At 34.1% G+C, this 26,437-nt stretch overlaps 1 protein-coding gene across 1 annotated transcript; it reads right to left on the bottom strand.

Moving 5' to 3' along the window:
* Nucleotides 1-14,436: 14,436 nt before the first annotated feature.
* On the bottom strand, nucleotides 14,437-25,230 carry LOC127091475 (vacuolar protein sorting-associated protein 52 A). Its single transcript, XM_051030118.1, has 20 exons — nucleotides 24,975-25,230; nucleotides 24,781-24,848; nucleotides 24,627-24,684; nucleotides 23,879-23,974; nucleotides 23,320-23,421; nucleotides 22,792-22,875; nucleotides 22,368-22,448; nucleotides 21,388-21,531; nucleotides 21,164-21,255; nucleotides 20,552-20,633; nucleotides 19,716-19,898; nucleotides 18,962-19,077; nucleotides 18,804-18,862; nucleotides 18,210-18,310; nucleotides 17,283-17,333; nucleotides 16,104-16,283; nucleotides 15,892-16,026; nucleotides 15,638-15,712; nucleotides 15,076-15,133; nucleotides 14,437-14,986 (listed from the first exon to the last, which is right to left on the bottom strand). Exons 1-20 carry the CDS (start codon nucleotides 24,999-25,001, stop codon nucleotides 14,682-14,684), a joined length of 2,097 nt encoding a protein of 698 aa, XP_050886075.1. The 5' UTR covers nucleotides 25,002-25,230; the 3' UTR covers nucleotides 14,437-14,681.
* Between the last annotated feature and the right edge of the window lie 1,207 nt (nucleotides 25,231-26,437).

Genomic DNA, 26,437 nt, shown 5'->3' with positions numbered 1-26,437 from the left:
TGGGAAATGAATGGGACCAAAGCCAAATTGAAGCTAAACATGTCAAGAAACACTCTACCAAATTTCATCTTCATATGGTAAGAAATGAACATTTCACAAGATATGGAAGTTTACTACTCAAACAAAACCCTAAAAATGCTAAACAGCAATCAAAACTCCCAATCAAATGGGAAATGGATCAATTAAATCCACAAAAAATCATGGTGAAACTAGACATTCATATGATATCACATGCAAAAAATCAGAGCCATAGGCATAGCATAAGCATGGATAATAAAATCATGAACACAGTATAGCATAGTGTGACACATATTGTCACACTCAAATTAACTAAATCATATCTACCAAACCAGGGATCCAAAAACTACAAACTATACATCAAAATCACCAGGCATGAGTCAAGAACAAGCATGTGAAATTTCATTAAATTTGGATAATGCATGATTATTTTATGATCAATATGGTGAAACATACATATATAGCATACATGTCAAAGATCAATATACAACTCCAAAAAATCACCAGGCACAACTTGAACTACTATGCCTAAAAAAAACTAAAGGAAATTTTGAATCCAACAAAAAAATTCCCACCTAATTTGGGTTAAGGATGATTTATTTATGATTTTTATAAGTTTGATTAAGAGGTGAAATAATTATTTAAATTGATTAAATGGATTAATTATCAGCGAGTGGCATAATTGTAAATATCCATTGCCACAGCCAAAATGCGCAGCTTCACTAAATGGCGTGGCGCGTCACCATTGGTCCAAACCGGAGGGAAACAAGAATTTGAATGCGCGGCCAGGGAAAGAAGATCAACATGCGAATTTTTCCAGAAAATTCACGTTCTTCATCGTTCTTGAGCCCAGAATTCATGAAGAACATTTGTACACGAAAACAGGCAAACTATATACCGTTGGAACCGGTGTTCGATCAGGATTACAAATATGGAAATGAATTCATCCAGAAGTTAACATACACAAGGATCTACTCAAGAAAAGTTTTGATGCATAAACTTCAATTCAAGATATCTCGATGATTACTCGATGAAAACGCATGATTCAAATGCCACACTACTCTACGTTCAACGATCTATCTAAACAGCATGGTAATTTCGAGAATTAAAGAGTTTGAAAATTCACCTTCTTGAAGTGCAGCTCGTGAATCCGTGCTTGTTTGGCTTTGATTCAATGAAACAGATGTAGTATATTGATTATGAAGATGATTGATGATGAATTCTCAGCTCAAAAGCGCACGGATCAGTGAGATTCACCAACTGCCATGGAAGAGTGATGCTTGTAACAGTTGGAATTGTGCACGTTTCTTGCTTCAATCTCCCCAAACAGAGCTCCAAATGCACCTGTAGATGAAGAATCAACAAAGCACTAGCAAAGAAATTCGTCAATTCTTGATGAACAATGAAGAAAAAGTTTATGTGAAAAATGGAGAAAAATGAGAGAAGTGTGAGATTTTTTGGATTGGATCTGAAAAAGTGATTATGGATCCTTCAATTCTGTTAGAATTAAGCTCTTATACTTGCCCTTAATCCACTCTTTAATCATGATTAGCACAAAATTGGATGATTAGTGAAAATGAGCTTGTAATGCACTTTGGCCTTTTTGCCCTTGGATAGTTTGGATCAATGTAACAGTGTTTTTTCACCTTGAGCAAGTCATAAATCATATTTGGAAGCTATTGGAATTGGTCCCATGTGAAAATTCCATGTAATTTGAAATTGGACCTTTTTACCCTCCACTTTTTAATTGGTACACTTGAAAAATGACCTTTTTATGTGAAGGCTTTTGGCAAAATGTGATGATGGATTTGGATAGTACATGTTAAATGTGGTTTGCTCAAAGAAGAACCATCCAATTTGGCCATTCCATGTGAAAGTTATGCCACTTTGAATTTAGGCATTTTCTGAAAATGATTTGACCATAATTTGCCAACCACACATGGAAATTGCATGTTTTTGGACTTTTTGGAAAGGTGAGAACAAGATCTTCAACTTTCATGTTGGACAAAATTTCATTTGAAGCTTGTATGATGAAGTAATTTTGAGGAGCATGACTTTCCATTTTTGGCAGGTGAAAATTACAGGTCATTTCCATTTTGGGAAACTTTTTGTCTGACCTCCAATCCTCCAACCTTGATCTTTGAAATGTTAATTGGGACCCATATGGACATGAATGAGACTTTTCCAACCATCTCACACCTTCCAAATCCTGATTAAATGCACAGTTGACCACAGTTGACCTTTCTAGGGTTTTGGTGGACTGGGCCATGTTCTGATGAATTCCAAGCCTCTTTCATTTGAGATCTTGATTCCAAATGATATCACAAGTTATATGAACTCTTGATGGATGATCATGGTGCCCAAATTCTTCAAGAATGGTCACCATCTATTGCTCAATGACTTGCTTGACTGATTGACTGATGATTGCTTCAGCTGCAAGTAACATGGTTAAATGACAATATTTTTGTACTTTTGGTTAGTAAACAAATGAAAAGCAATGACATACAAATGCAATACATGCTTGGTGATCAAGAACCACACTCACAAGATAACGCACCCACTAGGAGGGAAGCAAAGATGTACAATGATCCTTGAGGCAATGAATGATATGACATGATGCCATGAGGGATCTTAGGGCCAAAATTGGGGTCTTACACTTGGACAAGGACATCTTCCACTACGCCAGTCGGGCGTGCATTGTTCATGTTCTCCAGTTGGACGATCAAACCTGTATACTGCAAAGGACCAAGATTAAAGTTATTATAAATAGAAGTAGGCATAACATTAATGCCCGCTCCCAAATCAAGCATGCAATTCTCGAATTTACTATCCCCGATGGTACAAGGGACAGTAAAAGTTCCTGGATCCTTCTGCTTTTGTGGCAAGAGCTGAGTGATGGCTGAAACATTTTTCTCGCCTGTAACTTTTTCAGATGAAGGCTTGGGCTGAATAAAAGCATAAATATTTCTTCCCAAGTTAACTCTCTCACTTGCTTTAATCCTCCTCTTATTTGTACACAGATCCTTCATAAACTTTGCATACTTAGAAACCTGTTTAATTACATCAAGAAGCGAAATATTTACCGCAACTTTTCTAAAAACATCCAATATCTCTCTTTCCTTGTCTCCCTCCTCAATTCTTTTATTTTTCAGAACTCTATGTGGAAAGGGGACTGGTGGCACATACTCATTTTCTTTAATTTTTTCAGATGAAACAGGTTCAGATGGAGTAGGTTCAGGTTCAGATGTTACCTCAATAATTTTTTTATTTTTTTCAGGGGCTGTTTCTGTAACCTTTCTGGATCTCAACGAAATCGCACTCACATTATCATTAGAATCCTTTGGATTGACAACTGTTTGGGCTGGAAGCTGGTTCGACCCTTGGGATTGCATGTTATTTATTTAAGTAGCAAGTTGTCCCATTTGCATGTTCAAGGTCTGAATGCTTGAATCAGTCCTTTGTTGGAATTGGAGATTATTGGCGGCCATTTGTTTGACAAGATCTGGATGGTCTAGAAGGTGCAGGGGCAGCCACTTGAGGTGGGTTCTGTTGTGGGTTTCCATATCGAAGGTTGGGATGGTTCCTCCAATTGGGATGGTATTTGTTGGTGGATAGGCCAGGAGTATTATTGTACCTGTTTTGATTGTAAAGGTTGGCTGCATAAGCTTGAGGTAGCTCAGTAATGGACTCGTCTCTCAAAATAGGATAAGTATCGGTCGGATGCTCATGAGAAGTACAAATACCACACATTGTTGTTGTTTGAGGTTTTGCTATTACCAGCTGTTTGACTAAGGCAGTGAGCTCGTCAATTCTGGTCTCTAAAGCTTTGTTGGAAGAAACCTGAATTTGATTCACGCCTTTGCTTTGCACATAATTGTCTCTAGTAGTGAACTGTTGGGAATTAAGGGACATATTTTTGATAAGGGCTTTGGCAGCAGCTGGAGTCTTATCAACAAGTGCTCCACCACTAGCAGCATCAAGAATGTTCCTATCCATCGGTATCAAACCCACATAAAAGTATTGGATGAGTAGTTGCTCGGTGATCTGGTGCTGAGGGCAACTGGATACCAAGTGTTTGAATCTCTCCCAATACTCGGTCAATGACTCATTACTCTGTCTAATACCACAAATCTCCTTTCTTATCGAGGCAGCTCTAGAGGCAGGGAAATATCTCTCTAAGAACACTCTTTTTAGAGCATTCCAGCTTGTGATCGAATTTGGCTCAAGATAATATATTCAATCCTTTGTTGCACCCTGCAATGAAAAAGGAAAAGCTCGAAGTTTGATATGGTCTTCAGTTATTCCTTCAGGCCTCAACGGTGTAGAGCACACAACCTGAAATTCTTTGAGATGTTTATGTGGATCATCACCTGCAAGACCATTAAACTTTGGCAACAAGTGTATCAAACCAGATTTTAGTTCAAAAGGAACCGTAACATCAACATATTCAATACATAAACCATTGTAATTCATATCATGAGCAGCAAGTTCTCTCAGAGTTCTTTGGTCAGTCATATTAAACTCAATAGAAAAAAAATCAACAAAGAATGAGAAAACATATAACTAATTCAGCAATGCAGCAACAAATAGGAAAATACCGACAATGTTCCTATTAAGAACAAACAATTGAAATACGTAAAAAAAACTATTAAAATAAAAGGGAAAAAAATACAAAAACACAAAAATTAATCTAATACGTCAATTAAAATTTTTGAGAATTTTTTCGGAATTTTCTGAAACTATCAAAACAGAAAAAAAAAATCATAAAAAATAGAAAAATAAGGAATTTCGGGTTTTTAGGATGACTTCCACTATTTAGTCTCTAAATAGAGGCTTTTGATCATTGTTTTTTTCCTAGTTAATCGACAAAGAATCGGAATAATTTGAGACAACTTTCTTAAAAAAATAGATTTTTTTTATCCTAAAACGCAAAAACACCAGAACACAAGAAAGTTAGGGCAAAAAAATGTTAAAACACCTATGACTATAATAATAGTTAGACTATAATAATGGTCAAAATCTACAAGAATCCCCGGCAACGGCGCCAATTTGATCTGTTGTCGCGCTCGGGTCAAAACGAGTGTTTTTCAAAAACGTAGTACGACGACAATTTTAACTCGGATATCGTTCTCCCTAGGATTCTTGATTATTATTATCCAAAGGTAAATCGAATTAAGGGGGGTTGTTTGGTTTGGTGTTCGATTAAGAAAAAATGATTATTAAAAGCAATTCTTGAAATAAGCTGTTATGAAATAAGTGATTATGAAATAATTCAACCTACCGATTCAGTTCCTACTATCATCGATTAATATAATTTTAATACCCTAAGCGGATTGTCTATTCCTATTTGGATACAAACTCAATGACAAATGCGGTGAAGTTTGTGAGATGTCTGATCCTATTGTCCGAATTAAGCAAACGGGATAAGTTTTCATGGATTAAGCAAACATGGTTGATCAGACACAAAAACGAATTAAGCAAATGTGACGTGCCTATGTTAGGATCATACAATCAACCAAATTGAATCAATATATTTCATGCAATCGAATTAAGCATAGAAGAACACAAAATATCATTGAAAGGAATTAAACTCAAATTAACATTATAATAATCTTAAGTTTTGGAACCTGAATTACGGCAGATCGAATTAGAGGGATTAGTTCTCCATGGAATTCGTACAAGCTTTCAAATTCTCATGAATAGTGATACCGTGTACTGTTTTCGACTGCTTAGGTTATAGGAAAAGTAGAATAAACCTAATTTGGTCAAAACATAACCCAGACCCAAACTAAATAACCCAACACAAAATATAAATCTAGTGCTGAAGGCTTCAACAGATTTTTTAACCATGCTACAGTCCGAATTAGCTTCTGACTTCTTTATGAAAGTCGTATCTCTTTCTCTTAGCTTTCCAACGACTAGAAGCACGCCTCGATCCGATACTCCTAGCTCCAGTTATGAATTTATTTGTGCAGACTGCTAATGTTGAAAATAAACTGCGAAAAACAAATAAGTGTAAAAATAAGATAAATTATAAAAACACACTAAAAGGGAAAAATAACCAAACTAAAACATGGAAATGCATAAGTATAAATATATAAGAATTTGCATCAAAATGCACTGATCACACCTCTTTAGTTGCCATGGCTCCAGGGTTTTCACTTATTCAATCAGTTTCCTTTTGCTGATTTCGACTAGTCGAATTGTTGTAGCCTCCTCTGCTTTTGTTGCCATTCCAGCTTCGTTTGCCTTTCCTTTCTTTTGTTGATTGCGCCTGCAAAACCATGTCACTCTTCGACTTTCTTGTGGCTCTTTCAGCCATTCTTTGTTCATGAGATTCAAGCATCCCTTGAAGCTCTTCCTTTGTTAGTTTTGACAAATCTTTCTACTCTTTTATGGCTACTACCACGTGATCGAACTTTGAATCCAACGAACTCAAGATCTTTCCAACAATAGATTTTGATGTCAACACTCCTCCATATACCTTGATTTGATTCACAAGTTTCATAACCTTAGTGAAGAAATCAGTTATGCTTTCATTGTCTTTCATCTGAAGCAATTCATACGTCCTTTTGTGAGTTTGTAACCTTACCTCTTTCACCTTCTCCACGCCTCCAAACAATTTCTCCCGAATTTCCTATGCTTCTTTCGCTGACTCTACATCACTAACCTTTTCAAAGTTATCTAGATCAACACATTGATGAATTATAAAGAGAGCTTTATAACCGTTCTTTTTCAATTCTTTATATGCATCCCTTTCTTGATTCGTCGCGTTTTTTGCAAGCGTTGTTACTCTTTCCTTCACAATATCCCAAAGATCTTGATAACAGAACACAACCTTCACCTGCTTGCACCAATTCTCATAATTATTGTTCTTGAGAATCAGAAGATTCGCTGGAAAATGTCTGTTTGGATGATTCATTACCATCGTGATTTTCTTCCCATGAATCGCTTAAACTGGAGCTCTAGATACCAAATATTGGAAGTCCACCACAACCTATGGAGAATTCTATCAATCTTGATGAACAAGATTGTCATCAACCATACAATGATAGTGAAAAGAAAAGAACAATTTAGAAAGAAAGAAAAGAACGTCGGAGAAGAATAATATTTTCTGCGGAGTTTTCTCTCTACCCACAACCCATGGAAAACTTTTTTACACTTTGCAACTGCAAAATTCTATAAATACAATATTATGAGTTTTTTCTTCTCTTCATACAAGAATAAGAGTTACTCCCTCTATTTATAGATTTATGTTAGCTTACTCCCTAACGAAAAACCCAAAACTATATAAGCAGCCCTAAACCAAAATCATGTGTGAAGTAACATGCTTCGACATACTAATACAACTCGACACATCCTTGTTCTGTCGAGCAACCTGCTTCGATACAAGGAATTACAATTAAATAAAAATCACTCTCAAGTAAAATTAAGACAGTATAAAAAGAGTTTAGTAGAGAATTGATTGAGTGATTATACAAGGTTTGTCTTGTAGATTTAGAGTGGATTTGGGTGACTTTATGTGAATTTCATAAAAATAAATAAAATTTAAAGTAAACATTAGATTGAAGTATTAAAATTATTTATTGTTAAATTTTTAGGATCGTGTTTGTAAATTTTAAAATTTTAGAATCAAATTTAAAATTGAAAAATAGGAACTACTAAGTTGCAATTGTAATATTTTTAAAGGGATTAACTTGTAAATTTTAAATATTAAGGACCAATTTGCAAAATTTTGAATATTTTAAGGGTCAAATTATAAATTTTGAAAAAAGGGGACCAATTTGAAAATTTTGAAGTAATGATATCTAATTTGACATTTACATTTTATGGAATATGATATGAGTCATTTCAAAATCATTAAATTTAAATGATTCAATTGAAATCCATTCAACTTTAAATTATTTTATTTGGATAAAGTATTAAATTTTTCATGGTTAAGTTTTATTTGTCATTTTTATAAATTAAAAAAAAATGGTCTATTTTAAAATTTAAAAAGTAGTGATCAATTTTCAAATTTTGAAAATTTAAAGGATTAATTTCTGAAATTTGAAAATTATGAGGGACTTACTTGTAATTTTTTGAAAAATATTTGGGGATGAATTTAAAATTTTCCAAAATAAGCAATTTCAAATTATAAACGAACAATTTCAAATTCTTTAACATTCACATTATATAAAATGAATAAGCAATTTTAAATTCTTTACTTTTTGATATCATTTCAAAATCATTAAATTGAATTTGGATAAAATACTCCATAGATTTTCATCATTTTAACAATTTTCCTTTTAAATGATTCGATTGAAATTCATTCATTATTAAATTATTTTGTTTGGATAGAGAAATAAGATAAATCATTGTTATATTGGAGTCATTTTTATAAATTTCTAAGTTCCATGGCTAAATTTTAAAATAGAGACTAGTTTTGCAATTAAATTTTTTTAAAGAGAACAATTTGTAAATATAAAAATTATTAAAAAACTAATTTTATTTTTTATTTATTTTGAATGTGAATTTATTTTTTTTGAAAAATATAAGTACCAACTTGCAAAGTTTAAAATAATAACATTAATCAATTTGACATTCAAGTTTTATGGAGTATGATAGAAATTTGAAATTCTTAGATTTTAGATATCATTTCAAAATCATAAAATTTAACTTTACCAAAATACTTTATCAATTTTCATCATTTTAAGAATTTTTCATATTTTTTATCCAAATCATTTTAAATTTTTCTATAACATTATATTCATTCATTCGAATTTAAATTACTATCCAAACACACTCTTAAAATCTAATGATAATGATTGTTATGATTTAGGCATTCTCATTAGTTGATATTTCAGCTTTATTCAGAATTTAAACTTGTTGAATGTCATTGTTGTTCTTGTTAATTTGTAATTCCTTGTGTCGAAGTAGGTTGCTCGTAAGAAGTAAGGAAGTGTTGAACTGTATAAATGTTAAAATGTTGAAGCATGTCGCTCGATAGAGATTTCGACTTATGTTTGTTTGTTTTAAAAGTTAGTTAGTTTGTTAAAGATTACTTAAGGAGCAAACAATCTCAATCTATAAATAGGAAGGTACCCTATTGTTGGTTGTAACACAATTGTGTGAATAAAACTTCAGTTAGAAGTGCATAGAGAAACTTTGCAGAATTTCTTATTCTTCTTCCTTTTCTCGAAAATCCTAATCTTCATTTCTTCCCCAATTCATTTTTCGTTTCCTTTTCATTATCAATTGTGCAACGAAATCTTGCAACCAAATTGTGGTTGATTAACTTGAGTGAAGAGTGAAGAACAAGAGGAGCAATCAACCAGAAAGATTGATTCTTGTTCATCAAGATTTGGTTTGGAATTCATCAAGTTTTGGTGAAATTTTTGAGCGAGAATTGGAAAACTTCCAACATCTGGTATCTAGAGCAATGATTGAGCGATTCGTGGGAAGCAAAATATGATGACGTTGAATCATCCGAATGTATATTTTCCAGCGAGTCTCCCAGTTTTAAAGGGTCAAAATTATGAGAATTGGTGTAAATAAATGAAGGTTGTTTTCTGTTGTCTAGATCTTTAGGATCTTGTGAAGGAATGAGTGACGTCGCTTCCAGAAAATGCAACGGATTAAGAAAAGGTTGCATACAAAGAATTGAAGAAGAAAGATTATAAAGCTTTCTTTATAATTCATCAATGCTTTGATCTAGATGATTTCGAAAAAGTCAGTGATGTAAGATCGTCGAAAGAATCACGGGACATCTTTGAAAATCGCTTGGTGGCGCTGAGAAGGTGAAAAAGGCGAGGTTACAAACTCACAAAAGAACGTATGAATTGCTTCAGATGGAAGATTATGAAAGCATAACTGAATTTTTCACTAGGGTTATGAAACTAGTGAATCAAATCAAAGTATGTGGAGAAGTGTTGACATCAAGACCGGTTGTTACAAAGATCTTGAGGTTATTGGCTCCAAAGTTCGACCACGTGGTAGTAGCCATAAAAGAGCCAAAATATTTGTCAACATTGACAAAGGAATATCTTCAAGGGATGAAAGAGCTGCAAGCAAGTCGAAGAGTGATGTGGCCTTGCAAGCACAATCGACAAGAGAAAAAGAAAGGAAAAGGGAGGTGGTTTGACAACAAAAGTAGAAGAGGCTAGAACAATTTGATTGGTCGAAATCAGTAAGAAGGAGGTTGTTGAATCAGAGAAAGTCTTCATACCAAAGCAACCAAATATGTGGTTATGCCGGTAGAGGAAGAGGTGGTGGTCGAAAAGCTGACAAAAGTCAGATTCAGTGTTTCAATTTTTAGAAGTATGGTCACTACTCAAGTGATTGTCCTGAAAAAATTGAAGAATTAGGAAACTGATGCAAATTTTGCAAAGCATGAAGAAGAAGAGATGTTGTTGATGGTCACAATAAGAGATGAAGAAAGATTCCAGGACCAATGGTAGTTGGACTCTGGATGCTCATCACACATGACTGGTAGGAAAGATTGGTTTGTCAATATGAAACCCTCAATGAATAACATGGTAAAATTTGCAAACGACAATACTCTAGCAGCTGAAGGTATTGGTGATATTCTAATAATGAGAAAAGATATTAAGAGGTCGGTAATTTCCAAATGTATTGTACACACCAGGCATGAAAAGCAATTTGCTCAACATAGGGCAATTGGTCAAAAATAACTACAAAGTGTAGATCGAAGGCAAGATGATGAGAGTTCTCGACTCGGGTGAAAAGTTAATCTTGAAGGCGCATATGTCTCAGAATATAATCTTTAGGACTGAACTTAATGTGATGGAGCACAAGTGCATTGCAACTCCAGCTACAGGGATGAATGAATATGGCATTATTGACTTGTCCATCTCAATTTCAAAGACATCATAGATCTGAAGAGAAGAAATATGGTCTCAGAGTTACCAGAAATTGACATTGCAAATGAAATGTGTGTAGGCAAAGTATCACAAAAATAACTTCAGCAGGGATGCAGGAAGCAAGTCGAAGGCAATTTTTGAAATCATATACTCTGATGTTTATGGTCTCTTCCAGGTGGATTCGATTGGAGATAACAAATACTTTGTCACATTCGTAGATGATTTCAGTCAAAAACTATGAACTTACCTGATCAAGAAGAAAAGTGAAGAGATTGAGGTATTTTCCAAGCTTAAATCTATGGTCAAAAGACAAAGTGGTCGAAAGCTTAAGATTCTGAGGACTGATGGTGGTGGAGAGTATGCGTTGAAATACTTTGATATGTTATGTGAAAAAGAAGGGATTGTGCATGATGTAGTGCCACCCTACACTTCATAACAGAATGTAACTGCAAAAAGGAAGAATATAACCATCATGAATATGGTGAGAAGTATGTTGAAAGGCAAGCATTTACCCAAAGAATTATGGGAAAAAGATGTGTTGACTGCAACGTATATTTTGAACATATGTCCGACGAAAAGGCTAGAAGGAATCACGCCAGAAGAATGTTTCTATGGTGTTAAGTCTAGATTGAGTCAGCTAAAGGTATTTTGATCTATAACACACAGACATATGTCATATCAATTAAGAAGAAAACTTGATGACAAGTCAAGTCAGATGATCCTAATAGGATATCATTTGACTAGAGGTTACAAGTTGTTCGACCCAGTGAACAAGCAAGTAGTGATCAGCAGGGACATTATCATGGATGAGCTTAAGGAATAATATTGGACTAAAAATGTAAAGAAGGATTCAGTGAGAATCTTATATGAATAATCAATAAGTGAAGTTGAAAGAGAAGTTTGACAAGAAGAATTCATAGGTTAAGCAAGTACAAGCAGACCTCAAAGGACAAGACACATGCTTGCAAGGTGGCAAGAATGTATGATTACATCAGATGATGCGGTCGATGATGAATGGAAGTTGGTACACTATGATTTCTATTCAGATATCGAACTAGTCAGTGCAGTTGAAGCATTGAAGGATTCGAAGTGGGTGAAGGCAATGAATAAGGAACTGAAGTTCATCGAAGTCAATAACACTTGGTCACTTGTCAAATTGCCTCAAGGCAAGAAGGAAATTGATGTGAAGTGGGTATACAAGGTGAAGTTGAATCCCGAAGGAGAAGTAACTCGATACAAGGCAAGACTTGTAGCAAAAGAATTTCTGCAGAAAGAAGGAATCGGTTTCGACGAAGTTTTTGATCATGTTGTTAGAATCGAAACAATCAGGTTGGTTGTTGGTCTAGAAAACATGAACAACTAACACATATGTCAAATGTATGTTAAATGTGCATTACTTAGATGAAAAAGTTTATGTTTCACAATCATCCGAGTTTGTGAAGCAATGCGAAGAAAGTAAGGTATACAGGCTGCATAAAGTCCTGTATGGACGTAAGCAAGCTCCGAGAGCTTGGAATAAGAAGATAGATAGTTTTTTAAGGGAGAAGAAATTTGTGAAGTGCACAACTGAGCATGAAGTATATGTAAGAAGAGGAAATAGTGAATGGATTATACTATGTCTCTATGTCAATGACCTGTTGATAATAGGAAGTTGCAAGAAGGAGATCGAAGACTTCAAACATGACCTAAGTGAAGAGTTTGAAATGTCAGACTTAGGAAATCTCTCATACTTCCTTGATTATCGAATTCTACAAGAGTAGTAGAGGCTTGACGATGCATAAAGAAGATATACAGGTGAAATACTCAAGAGATTTGAGATGCAAGATTGCAACCCAACTTTGACCCCAGCTGAGTCCAGATTGCAACTGTCGACAGACACAATTGAAGATGATGTCGATCCAACGCAATACAGAAGACTCATTGGATCACTTTGATACCTTTATCACACAAGGTTTAATCTAATATATAATGTAGGTATGGTGAGTAGATTCATGCAGTAGCCAAATGTATCACATATAGCAGCGACGAAGAGGATACTAAGGTATCTGAAAGGAACTCTCGACTATGAGATTTTTGTTTCCTACAACTGATAAAGAAAAAGAATGCAAGGTATTGAGTTACACTGACTCAAGTTGGCGTAGTGATGTTGAAGATAGAAAATTCACAGTTGGCTATGTGTTTATGCTAGGTGGTGCACCAATTACTTGGAGTTCAAGAAAAGAACCAGCAGTGACATTGTTGTCGTGTGAAGCAGAATGCATAGTTGTTTTTCCCTGTGCATGTCAAGCATTTGGATGGTGAATTTGGTCAAATAGATTACAGGGAAGAATCATTGAGCAATTACCATGAAGATCGACATAATGTCTGCTATCAATCTGGCGAAGAATCCGATAGCACATGTTCGAAGCAAGCACATTGAACGGAGATTCCATTATCTTCGAGAGCAAGCAGCAGAAGTGAAGTTGAACTTGGAACACCGCATAACTGAGAATCAGATTGTAGATATTATGACGAAAGGAGTGCAAGTCGAAGTATTTAAAAAATTAAGATTTATGATGAATGTAGATAGCTTAGACACAATGAATTAGGTGGTGTGTTGATTTGTAATTCCTTGTGTCGAAGTAGGTTGCTCGACATAAGCAAAAAAGTGTCAAACTGTGTAAATGTCGAAGCATGTTTTGACTTAGGTTTTGTTTGTTTTAAAGTTAGTTAGTTTGTTAGGGATTTCTTAAGGAGCAAACAATCTCAGTCTATAAATAGGGAGGTACCCTATTGTTGGTTGTAACACATTTTTGTGAATAAAGCTTCAGTTAGAAGTGCAGAGAGAATCTCTGCAGAATTTCTTCTTCTTCTTCTTCCTTTTTTCAAAAACCCTAATCTTCCTTTCTTCCCTAATTCATTTTTTGTTTCCTTTTCATTATCAACTGTGCAGCAAAATCTTGCAACCAAAGTGTGGTTGATTCACTTGAGTGAAGAACAAGAAGAGTAATCAATCAGAAAGATTGATTCTTGTTCATCAAGATTCAATTCAAAATTTATCAAATTCTAGTAAAATTCTTGAGCAAAAATTGACAAATTTCCAACCATTCCTTCCTACATTCATTGATAGAGTTACAATTATTCATTTTAGTTCTCTTCATTATATGATTATAAATGATTTGGTGACATAAAATTCTTCTCATAAGATTGATGACTATTTCTATGACAACCTTTTCTCCTCATCCTCTAATAAGAACTTCCATAAGATGAGATAAACTTTTGTACTATAAGTTGTTTATTCAACAAACAAGACTTGTTTCTTCTCTTCACGTTTGCTGTTTTTGCCAATTTTGTAACCTACCAATTTTGAAAGTTAGATGGACCAAATATTCATTTGGTTCACTAACTTTCCAGTCGCATTGGGTAATCCAATCCAATTTCTCAAACTATAATGATTAAGAAAAGCAAACAAACAAGATAGTATCAACTCTATGATCTTGTTTTTTTTCTTGAGACACTCAACTCTATGATCTTATCCACAGGAAAAAGTAAAATAAGTTCATTACCCAAATAAAAATTGCACAATAGTGTCTGTCTCTGCATTATGTATAAATTCATGGATTTGATATTTGTTGCATTTAACTACAACCGAAGCATTCAGCATTCTCCAACAATGGTGTGCCCAAGGGCACCAATTCGGTAACTATAAATGTACCTAAAACATCGAAAAATCTTAGTCCAAAAATGTATTTTTTTTACAACATATCGGATATTAAGGATTTGGAATTAGACCCAACAGATAACTAAGACTCCTTCAAAAAATTAGAAAGTCCTCGAATATTTCCTAATCTCATACATGATTGATGATATGGAAACAAGATCCTTGTTCAATGCAGAGCCACCAGGGATCCTCTTGATGGAATCCGAGAGTCTTGTATAGTACAGTAACAATTGGGTCAATGCAGCTCTTAAGATTTCCATACCACACAAGAAGTTACTGAAAGACGTTATGACATCTTTGTGCATCAGCTCTATCGCTGCCTTCCACCTACTTGCAAAATCCTTCACTAGTGGCTCCACTTCCGCAATAGTTATAGGTTTGTCAGGACTCGAAGTTGGATCCTCCGCTGATAAATTTCATGCAATCAAGCCCATATTTTAACAAATGTAAAAACGTAAATCAGAAGCTACATTGATGTTATTTTTTTATACTTACAGGCTTTGGCCTTTACAAACTTGATTAAATCATTAAAATGTTCTTGGAGCAGTTCCTCCTGCAAGGATTGAAAACCAAAACCGTAAAGACAAATGCAATTTAAAGCGAGACGGTAAACTGGTTATCTGTTATACCACAAAACTAGTCAATGGATACACTACCCCATTTTCTTTTTGAAAATTGTATAAGTTCACACTTCACATTTACAATTGTTGTAGGTTATTTCCTTTAGATGAAGGTCACAGTTCTAATTTATGTGGTTTTCACGTTAATAGTTTGTTATCAAAAAGTGATATCTTGAGTCTAATTTTAAATTCATTCCTTCAGATTAGGACCGACAGCACTAAAATTTCCTAAAAGAGGTTTGGTCTTAAATATGACAATCAAAAGACAAGTCAGAAACTAAAGTTAGACTACGGCAACATCTTTCACTATTTCTTAACCAAGAATATGGAGAAATATCAACTGAAAATGTTTGTTCTGGAATATTCCGTGTGCACAATTAAAACACAAACTTTAATTTGCAACGAAACCAGGTATGAAAGGAGTGAAACGCAATTACCACAAATAGTGCTGTATTGCTCTTCAGTAGTTCCTCAAAGTGCATTTGAATTTTGCCAGCTTCAGGACCTGCTTCCTGGAATCAAGCATGTGAGAAAAATTGAAGTTACCCTGGATATTCCAGATTGATAGAGCCCATGATGATTTTGACATAAATCACGCAAGCAATTTGAAATGGAGTTTCGACCAAGTATTTTCTAGGTGCAGATGTATAGCTTTACAAAAAAAATGAAGAGCCAGCTTGCAGATTCCTACCTTCAGAACAGCAATTGTCATATCATAATTGTTAATTAGAAACACCGTCTGTAGTTTTGACTTTGTGAAGTTCTTTGCAAGCTTGATAAGTAAATCATCAATGGCCATTCTAAGTCGTTCCAAATTCAAGTCAAGCTGCAATTAATAAACATATGAGTTGTATTAGAAATTTACAAAAAGGACTTGATGATTGATATGTTTATCATACTTGCCTGACCATCTCCAAACTCGGAGTTTAAGTGGATAAGCGAAGCAGTAAACTCAGCATAACGCCTCATGACATAATGAGGATGAACGTCATCTTCCCACAATGTCTTCACACTTGCATTTCGCAAACTGTAGAGGTGCATGTCAAATACCATCTTAAACCGAGGCCATAGGGAAATATTGACCTGCCAAAATAATGAATTAGCTTCAAATATGACTTGAGAGGCACATTGACTCATATTATCTGCTAGTTTTATCCATTTTTGTCATTGAACAGCAGAAGGATTTCATAAATGGCAGTAAATTAAATATATTGGAATGAATGAGGGAAATGCAAGAGAACTGATATTGTATATCACAAGACTTCAAACCCAGGCCAATAGAGTCACATTATCTAGAAAGTCTTGTCAAGAAAATGTAGGATCCTAGACATCTATGACTTCCTTGGGTAGAACAGAAGGTGAACATTGAATTTCCACAGAAAAAAATGGACAAAAGATTTAACAAATCAGGGGTTGATGGAAAGAAGGACTTGAGGGTGATATATTAAGTGTGAAGAAAAATTTAATCCCGTCGCCAATGCTCTGATAAAAATTTAAGGTTAGTCTTATTGGGTGAAAAATGAAACTCGTAACGAGGAAGGAGAAGGAATGGCTTTCGAATTTGATAGCCAAAATGAGGAGAGATTTTTGGGTGTCAAACACCGCGGCTACATGGAGCTAATTATGAAGTGAGGAGAACCGAGTAGCAGATGCTTATACACTAGTCCATGGTAATGAAATGTTAAAAGACTATTCTTTCTTCACCTAGATGCTAGCTGGCTGCAGGGAGACATCACTAATTTGCTGCTAGCTGCTCCCAATCTTGAGGGATTCTAATTATGTTTTCATTTATGTATATCGTTGTACAGATTCCTTGTATGATATAGACAATCATTCAGATTATTCAATTATTTCAAACAGATTTAAGTTCCAGATAAACAGTAATAGTTTTCTAACCAACACCCCAGTGACTTCAATGTTATAACTGTCTAAACTCAGAACCCTAAAAGAATTGTAGGGCTACTTGTGAGCAGGTGAGTTTTACTCATATATGAGAATAACATCAGAGTCTACCGGAAATAAACACACTGTCAAGAAAAAACTAATCTTGTCTATGAATAATGCATTGCCCAGGAAGCTGACCTTGTCTAAATAAGAATCCAAGCATGGAATCCGCCTCCGAGACATAATGAGCTGAAATAAATAAGATTATCAGTTTCAAATTGTTTAAAGGATAAAACATATTTGTAAATGCACAAATCTTTGCCAATATTCACATTACTTTTTGGTTTTAACTTTTAACTGAAACATGAAATGCAGATTGGAGTTTATTTGAATTCTAACTGTGCAATAAAATCTATTCTTGTTAATGTTAGACCTTAATGGAAATGTGTACAAGGTAAGGGCAAAACTGATTATATCAGTTATGAGAAAACTATAGAAAATTACTGCTAGTTATGGGGCAATTATTTTATGGGACAGTGATTGCTAGTTATAGGGTGTTACTGCTGTGAACAGCAATTAGTTATGTATTTATATATGTCTATTCAGTTCGGGTGGTGTGTAATAATAAATAGTAAAGAAATTGAACAGGGGCAGATCACATGAGAAATTCAGAGTGGAATTTGGAAAGGGGGAGTTCCAAGGCTCTTGAACTCCGCAGAACCGTATCATCATACTTCTTTTCTTTCTTGTGTTGCCTTATTTACTTGTATAACTCTGTATTTCTGGGAGGTTGTTTTCCTCCAGAGATTCTCCATAAAAATCAGTGGTTATATATCTATCTATTTTGGTACCAGTTTTATCAGGTATATTATTCAATTAGTTTGTAATTGCTGCCCAAAAAATGGTTTGCATCCCAAAACCAACGAGTAGATTTCAGTGGAATTCCAGGAGGGTAGCTAAGATTCAGATTCTTGGAACCATAATAGGATTGTTGAAAATCACTTGTTGGTATTACACCTTTAGGCGCAATAGTCCAATTAGCATCAATGTGATGTTTACTTTGATATGTTGTCCATCTTACTGAAAACTGGAATCAGTCATACAAATTAGAACTTAGAACTTTACCTGATGCTGGTGTATTATTCGAATCATAAGCATTAGACCTATAGCGTCATAGCAATTTGGAAGTATTGTATTGAAATGCTCATCCATGACACCAAAAGGACCTGAGTATACCAAAAAGCATATCAGTTGATTCTGGAAATGAAAAGATTGAATACAGAAAATGACACAGTGGTGTTTGTTTATTTACCAAAAAGGTAAATGTTTTTTTTTTGCTGAAAATGGCTTTGGTTACCATGCAATTATTTATCATATTAAATGCAAAGGTTATTTATTTGCCACTAAAAAAGATATGTGCAAACGTCAAAGACTTCATCCTTAATTTATGATCTATACAAATCAAATTTGAATTGTCAATTCTACAATTTTTTTGTCAAGCCCCAATTTCAGTAGTGTTTCCAAATATTCTGTAACATCATAATACTTTGTTTCCGTGTTAGCATATTTTAAATTTTGCAATTTACAAAGTAGCAATATTAAATTAATCTAACTAAGTTTATTTTGTATACCAATGGGCTAAAAAACTTCTTCCTGTTAACAATCTGTTGGACAATGACTGCAAATGCATTAGAAAATTTAAAACTCCATCACAGATACCTGAAAAAATTTCATAGAACATATGTTGTTCCCCAAAAAATTCTTCACAGAAATTATATCTGCAGATGAAAGGAAATAATGTCAACATGCATTTAACTAGAGATTTATGCACATTAGTATTTTGTAATACAATATTAAGTAGGATAGCAAACTCCTACTCTGAAGTAGCCGTATCCATAAGCAGCTTCTGCAAGCTCCTAAACAGAACCTCATAAGGATGTTTAGTTGAGCTGGCTTCAGCTATATGAGGAATCAATGCTGGTTCATCAATTTCCTGAAATTATGCCAAATCTAAGGCAATTACCCAATGATTGTAAAATCTCTGCAGATCAGAGTCAACTAACGGCGTATAAATTTCAATTGAACTTGGCTCCTTTTATGCTAAGGGTGTAAAAACAATCACCAATCAAAGAATCAATCAACAGTTGAATTTGTGAACGAATAATATACATTTATAACAAGTTATGAAATTGTTGATATTTTAATTGTTAAATTTTCAATCATCAGTCATAATTTCACTTTTATCCTCTAAAGTGTGTCTCCTTTAGAGGAGCCAAATCCAGTCACATTAACAATACCAAGGACCAAGAAATAAAACTATCATAAATAAAAAGTACAGTATAAACCAAATACTCTTAGAAGAAATTTTATTTCTTTTCTAATGCAAATAATTCAAATAAATAATAATTATTTAAACCAGCAACAGATCACTAGAGGCATGAAACATAATGCTGCCCCCCAAAAAAATGTTTTCCTTGCTCCCACAATTTTGTGTTGACTAACCTTCACTACTCAAAAGGAACAACTGACACCAATGATAATAAATACATGGATTCCTGGGTCAATTTAGTTTGATTAAGAAAACAAGAAAAATCAGCACAGCTTTCTCCTTTTTCCTAGGTCGAGTCATACCTTTAATATATTAATCCTATCCCCAAGAGCAAAAACAGCAGATCGATTCTTTAACGGTTCCCATGCTCTTGCAAAAAGACCACCGCTTCTTGTCTCTACACCAATTAAATCATTGGATGTTGCTATATCCAGTTGCAGTTTCTCCAATGCTTGTATATAGGCACGGAAATGAGCACTGAGAACCTGCAAATATACAGGAGCATAAGGATACTTGATGAAATAATTTTCAAACTAACTGTTTCCATGCAAATTCATTACGCTCTATTCAGTCTATATGTATACGTTCACATATTGGGATAGCTCCTAAAAAATGATAATTGTAACATGGATTAGCTCATTCAATATAACAACCAAAATAGAAGTCCTTTAAGTGAATCGATCATAAAACATGAAAGCCAGCAAATCAATAGAACCAAAGCAACATCTTCCAGACAGCAGTACAGCAGTTATCTAAATAAGTCAGGCCAACATAAAGCTAGCAAAGATTTATAGATGCTACCATTCACACCTCAAATAAGTTTCATTTAGGTAAACAAAAATGCTTTTTTAGTGTTGGCTTTCTTCTATATTGATCGTACACTTAGGCTGAATGTATAATCATACAAAACCAGCCTTTTGTCAACAGTTTATAGTAAGCTTATGTTCCTTTGAAATAGTAAACTTTTCTTCTTTTTTTTAAAAAAAGCTTTGCTGACATATGTGCTGAGATGCTGATGTGAAGTTCATTTTACTTTGAGAAAGATGCTATCAATCGAGGAATGGACAAAAAAAAGTGAAAGTAAACATTTTTTTCTACTGCTCATATCTTGATGGAAGACTCTGGTTTTAGCAGCTACCTTATTCATTGTATCAATATAAGCTGCACGAACTTCATTATATACTTCCTTGCCATGTTCCTTGAGGAAGTTAACAACATACCTACACTTTTGCACTTCTATTTGTTAGATTCATAAAGCACCCAAAGTTAACAAAATTAACAAAAATGCTTTCACAATTTAAAGGCGGTGAAAGCAAGGAGGTATAGAATGGTAAATGTCAGATCCTTCTCCAGTTCTCCAGTTGGCAGATTAAATGCTAATTATGACAACTATAGCATTTACAAATAGGAAATCCTTCAACGGTAGTTCGATAAATAAATTCTACAGATCAATAGATCGGTTTGTAAGCACGGTCTCTGAAGATTTAGCTGCAGCTTTACATTGAAGACTCAATACAAACAGTTGTTGAAAATAATTTTGTGAATGACAAAGTGTAGTAATACTCAAAAGAGATTGTGTTACGAACCACGCTTATTTTTAAAAAAATGTATATTGAAAAAACTCAATATATGTGTTTTGCCTGTTATCAAGCAAATACAATTATGTGCTAGCGGAACTTAATCATTGGAAATTCAGAATATATAGCTTATCAATCCACCAACCCATCACAGATTAATCAAAGAAACTCACTTGTACTTTAAAAGGACACTTTGCTGAAGTATTTGGATATTTGTTTTGGGTTTTCTCAATGCATAGAGTTTCTGAACAATGAAGTCAAACACCTGCAGATGGATGAATAACAATAATATAAATACTTGTTTATCTTATAAACAGCTCTATGAATAGAATAAAACTTCTGAATGAATTTCTAAAAGAAAATAAAATGTCACACTAATACTATAGGTGCAGACAACCTTTGAGACTGCTTTCTGCCGAAGTTTTTCAAGCTCAGGCTGAACATCTTTAAGAGCTTTTGAAGCTTTAACCATTGTGTCCACTTCTACAAACTTCAGTTTCTTACTCAGAATCTCAAGAGTTCTTAAGTATTCCTCATTGACCTGAAAAACATCCAAAGTGAGGAAGACAGCTAACTAAAAGGGAATATAGTGGTGGAAGATATGTCATTTGGAGCAGTATATATATCAAGTATTGTGTGGTGTACATAAAGTATATCCCAATGTTTAAAGCACAATAACTCTAGCAAAAATGCCAAAGAAGAGCAAGAAGAGACATGACCAGCAACAGAAAACTGTCGGTCTAAGTATTATTCTATTATACACCTTTATATGTATGCATGGTGTATGTAATGCATGCATTTGCATGTGTGTATCAAAACTAATAAACAAAAAACCAAACAACAGATTTCTGAAAAAAAGTGATAAAAAACAGAAGACCTGGAGTCTGGTGTAGCTAATTCCCTAAGGATCCACGACACTTGTTCACCTAAGACACAATCTTAAATAAAAAGAAACCAGTGTTTATAATGTTACATGCAGACGGCAGACCTTCCCGACACCAGCACTGCAATATTTGTTATGCATGACAATTTTCAAACATAAGTTCAAATACCAAAGTCATTAAAAAACATATATTATGGATTCAAAATCAGACCCTTGTTTCAAAGTCTGAAAAGCTGATGAAAATGTAGAAGATAAGATGCAAACAATACTCTTCAAATTTAGACTTGGGGCTTAGCCCAACCCCACAAAACTAACTTATAAGCTGAGGATTGCATAAACTATATAAACACAACCTAGGCCATATCTCAGACCGATGTGGGACTCTCAACAAATACTACTAGAAGTGTTAAATGTGTTTTTCACACAACCTACAAAAGTAATTAACAAAACATTATTGGAGAGGGGAGAAGTAGATTATAGAAATAGCATAATACCTCTCCATCAATAAGGATGTCCACCATCCTCGGCGGGATAATTATGTCTTCTACAAATTTAGCCAACTTGGATTCAGCCACCTTTTAGGAGAAAAAACAAGACCAGTTATAGTACATACAACATGTAATCAAAATACAGAAAGAAAGACATAATCTAAGTAGGTTGGGTGGGGTTGCAGAGGAAATATTCTAGACTGAATATGTGATAGTGAAAGTGATACCCCCAATCCAAAATTGAAAAGAAATCCAACAATTAAAGAAATTCTAATAAATTAACCTAATTGTCAAAATGTAAACAGCTTTTTGATGCAATCTGCTTCCAAGATCAAATTGACAGCTATATAATACTAAAGAAAACGCCAAAAGGTGCTACAATTCAAGAATGTCTTTGAAATATTAGTCTGTTCATATAAAATGGTCATACCTTGCGATTCTTAAGCCTCAAACCCATATCCATAGACTTCTCCTGTAGAATTTTAATGTCCGAACTTATGGAACCAATCTCAGCCTGATAAATAAAATCAAGAGTTTGTGATTTTACATTCAAAATCAACACACAGATTGAATTTCATATTGTCTGATAAGTCCTTCAAACTATTGAATATAAACTAATGTAATTGTAACAATTGAGCAATATATATGCCCTCAGAATATAAATAGGCACTTCATTATTGTAATGTGAAAGTAATACCTCTAAAACTAAACAATGTAGAAATTTCACATTCATGCTTTAGAATAAAAATTATTTTTAATAGTAATTGTTAAGATTGTGGCGCCAACCCAAATGTAAAATACTTGCATTACTTGGGTTGTCAAAATATCAGGAAAACACACTTGGAACCATTTTTAAATGATACTAATTAACTAAGAACTGATCGGTTGGTTTTGCTTTATATCACTATAGGTGCTCATAAATGAAAGATTTTTCAAATTGCTCAAAGGGCCAACATACCTGAAATCCACTTAGCAGAGTTTCCATATGTGACAAGATATTATCACAATCTCGAATTTGATCATGAAGAGAGACTAGATTATCACTTTCTTTAATATAATCCTGCAATAAATGGAACAGTTGTAAATCAATTCATTAGTGTGTTTTCAGCAACAATCAACAAAAGCAAGATTAATGCTAGGAACAGCATGACATGACAAACAAATTTTCATGATAAAGCGGAAGAGGTTCTTTCAGAATACTTCACTGCATTAAGGGCAACAAACAATCCAAAGCATAAAAAAATTGTCGATCTAGAAATGCCATATAATCAAATATTACATAATTGCTTAGTGACCACAAATCTTAGAAAAATAGCATTCTCCTAAAAGTCAGAGAAAAGGTTATTGCCAATCTAATGCATAAAGGATAGAGATTCAGGAAAAACAAGGCTAAATGTAAGATCAGTACTACAACCAGACAGTAAATACATATGCTTACTCATCATCAATGTCATCAAATCTAGCAAAGCAAACAAAATGGTGTGGCTATTTAAACACTCAGAATATTATCAACAAACCTGAATTGAATCCAACTCCACTTTGCGCAAATCATTCTCAACTCCTTTGGTATAATCTCTAAGTTTTGTACCTTTAGATAGTATATTTGCAACTACCTACACAGATGAAAACTACTTAATAACTTTTAAAAGGCAATGAAAATAAGAAAAATATAGAGAATGTGGTTTGTGAGCATTGACCATACATGCACAAAAAGAAAATACAATTGTTCATAAAATGATAGTATAATGAACCCTATAAAAGTACGAAAGAAAATCAATTGTGTGATTTCAACAACCAAATACAAACACCATATGTGATATCATATATGTTTATATCTATCTCTCTTGCTTTTTATGTTCTACACTTACACACATTTCAAAAAATATACATAAAATCAAAATACACTTTTTTCCATCAAAAAATTCATATCAAAGTATCATTTCTAGAAGAAAAAAATAGACATGGCTAAAATGAAATTAGTTGGTGCAATAGCCTCCAATTAAAGCATTCATTAGTGTGTTTGTAATTTGTTTGGAAATCATTACCCTGTACCCCAAACTCTCCTGGAAGCAAGTTCATCCCTTGATTATTTGATTAAATCGAACCGTTCTCAACTAAAGACAAGCATCAGAACATTACAGAGCTATGTGCAGAAACTTTAATATAAACCCTTATGCTAACTAAGATCAACCAAGCCATTTCATCATAATCTAAAATAGCATTTTTTCCAACACAAGGACGAAGTTGAAATAAAATAATACTCACTTCATCATTTTTACATTCCTCAAGCTCTTGCTGTAGTCCTTCCAACGATATATCATCACTGCAAAAACAATGTAAGCAAAAAACATATAAAATTAACATTCTTGGTCACAAGATTAATTACAAACTGAAAATATGGTAACTGCAATATATTAACCCGTTAAGATCCTCTTCGATGGTTAAGTCGCCAACGAATGCTCCCAAATCAAATGCACTGGAAGGACTCTGCGCAACACCAAATGAAATTCGAAATGTTAGTTTCAGCAATTTTTTGGTGATAGGAGAAATTTCAGTGTAACGGGAAATAGAAAAATCAACAAGTAAAAAACGATTATGTTATGATGTGTGTACCACTGAGCTTCCGGTGACATCAGTCATCTTGATTGTGCCGAAATTGTTCGCCGGTTTCTTTGATTTCGATCAATTTTGAAAAGAATTAACATGTGATGTGAAGACGAAGCAAGTGTGAGGAAGATCAAGGAAAGACTAATGCAGTGATCGCCATTGACATGAGATTTGGGAGACACGTCGCGCCTGAGATCTACCTGCCTGGAGATGATCCTGACACTGATTGGGCTTACACTGGAATGGGCCTCTTCTTAAGATAGAAAGAACTTGAGGACTCTTCCTAGAACATTTAACTTTACACCCCTACTTGAACATGACGATTCTATTATATATATGAAAAGACAACAATGTCCTTACAAAATCATTTCAACCTTTTTCCAAATTTATAAAAATCAGGCGCGGTTTTGAAAAGTCTGGGACAATGGCGGAAATTTGGATTACATTATCGGAAATTTCAAAAAATAATATGTTTTAGACGGTAAATGTCAAAATTTTCAGGATTTTATACCGAAAGTTTCAAAAGAATTGGTATTTATTCTAACAATTTTACCAGAAATTTTAGAAATTAATTTTTGGTACGAAATTCTCAGAAATTTCAGAATTTTTGGTAGTTAAAATTTCTGGTACAAAATTTCATGGAAATTATCGGAAATTTCAGAATTTTTAGTAGTTATAAAAACTTTATTTTTTACATGAAATTCTAAAATTTCTGGCAGGGATAAAAATTGTTTTTCACACAAAATTTCAGAATTTTTTGATAATTATAAAAAAATTGTTTTTACCGAAAATTATGAAATTTACGATAGTTGCTAAAACAAATTAATTTTTCCTTCTTTTACAGTGAAATTTAGAGGCAGGAACGACACTATTGCAGGCAAAGATATTGATAGAACGGCAGACCAGGCTAGGGCTGCTGAGGCTGAGTCTTCCCAGATACGAGTTGGACGATTGGTTCCAATCAGTTCAACCGAAAATGGTTGGCTGAGCAGATTTAGCACACCTCATAGCACTCGACGCCGACAGGTACGATCAGTTGAGCAGCTCAGAGATGGAGTGGCAGATGAGGTGGGAGTGTCAAATGCTATTGTTGCATATGAGGTTGTTGTTGGGGAGGTTGTTACCGGGGAGGTAGATGAGGAAGTTGTTGTTGATGTGGTTGTTGATGAGGTGGTAGTTTATGAGGTGGTCCAACCAGATGTTATTGTTCTTGATTCGTTCTCATCTGTTACTGCTGACATAAAGCTTATAGCTCATTCGGCTGAGCCCTCTGTGCATACTGGCAGAGGATTCCCTTGAGGACTCATTGATCGGTCGGTGCTTACTAAGTATGTTGACCATGTGGCGACGACTATGGCAGGGAGAGGTATATGTCTTTTATGTTTAACTTTAATTTGTTTATTATTGTGTCATAAAAGATAAGTGTAATTCTTTTAATATTTATTTGTCACATGATTGTCTCACATTGA

The sequence above is a fragment of the Lathyrus oleraceus genome, chromosome 6, assembly GCF_024323335.1.
Source record: "Lathyrus oleraceus cultivar Zhongwan6 chromosome 6, CAAS_Psat_ZW6_1.0, whole genome shotgun sequence".
NCBI classification, from domain to species: domain Eukaryota; kingdom Viridiplantae; phylum Streptophyta; class Magnoliopsida; order Fabales; family Fabaceae; genus Lathyrus; species Lathyrus oleraceus.
This window is presented reverse-complemented; position numbering and strand designations above follow the sequence as displayed.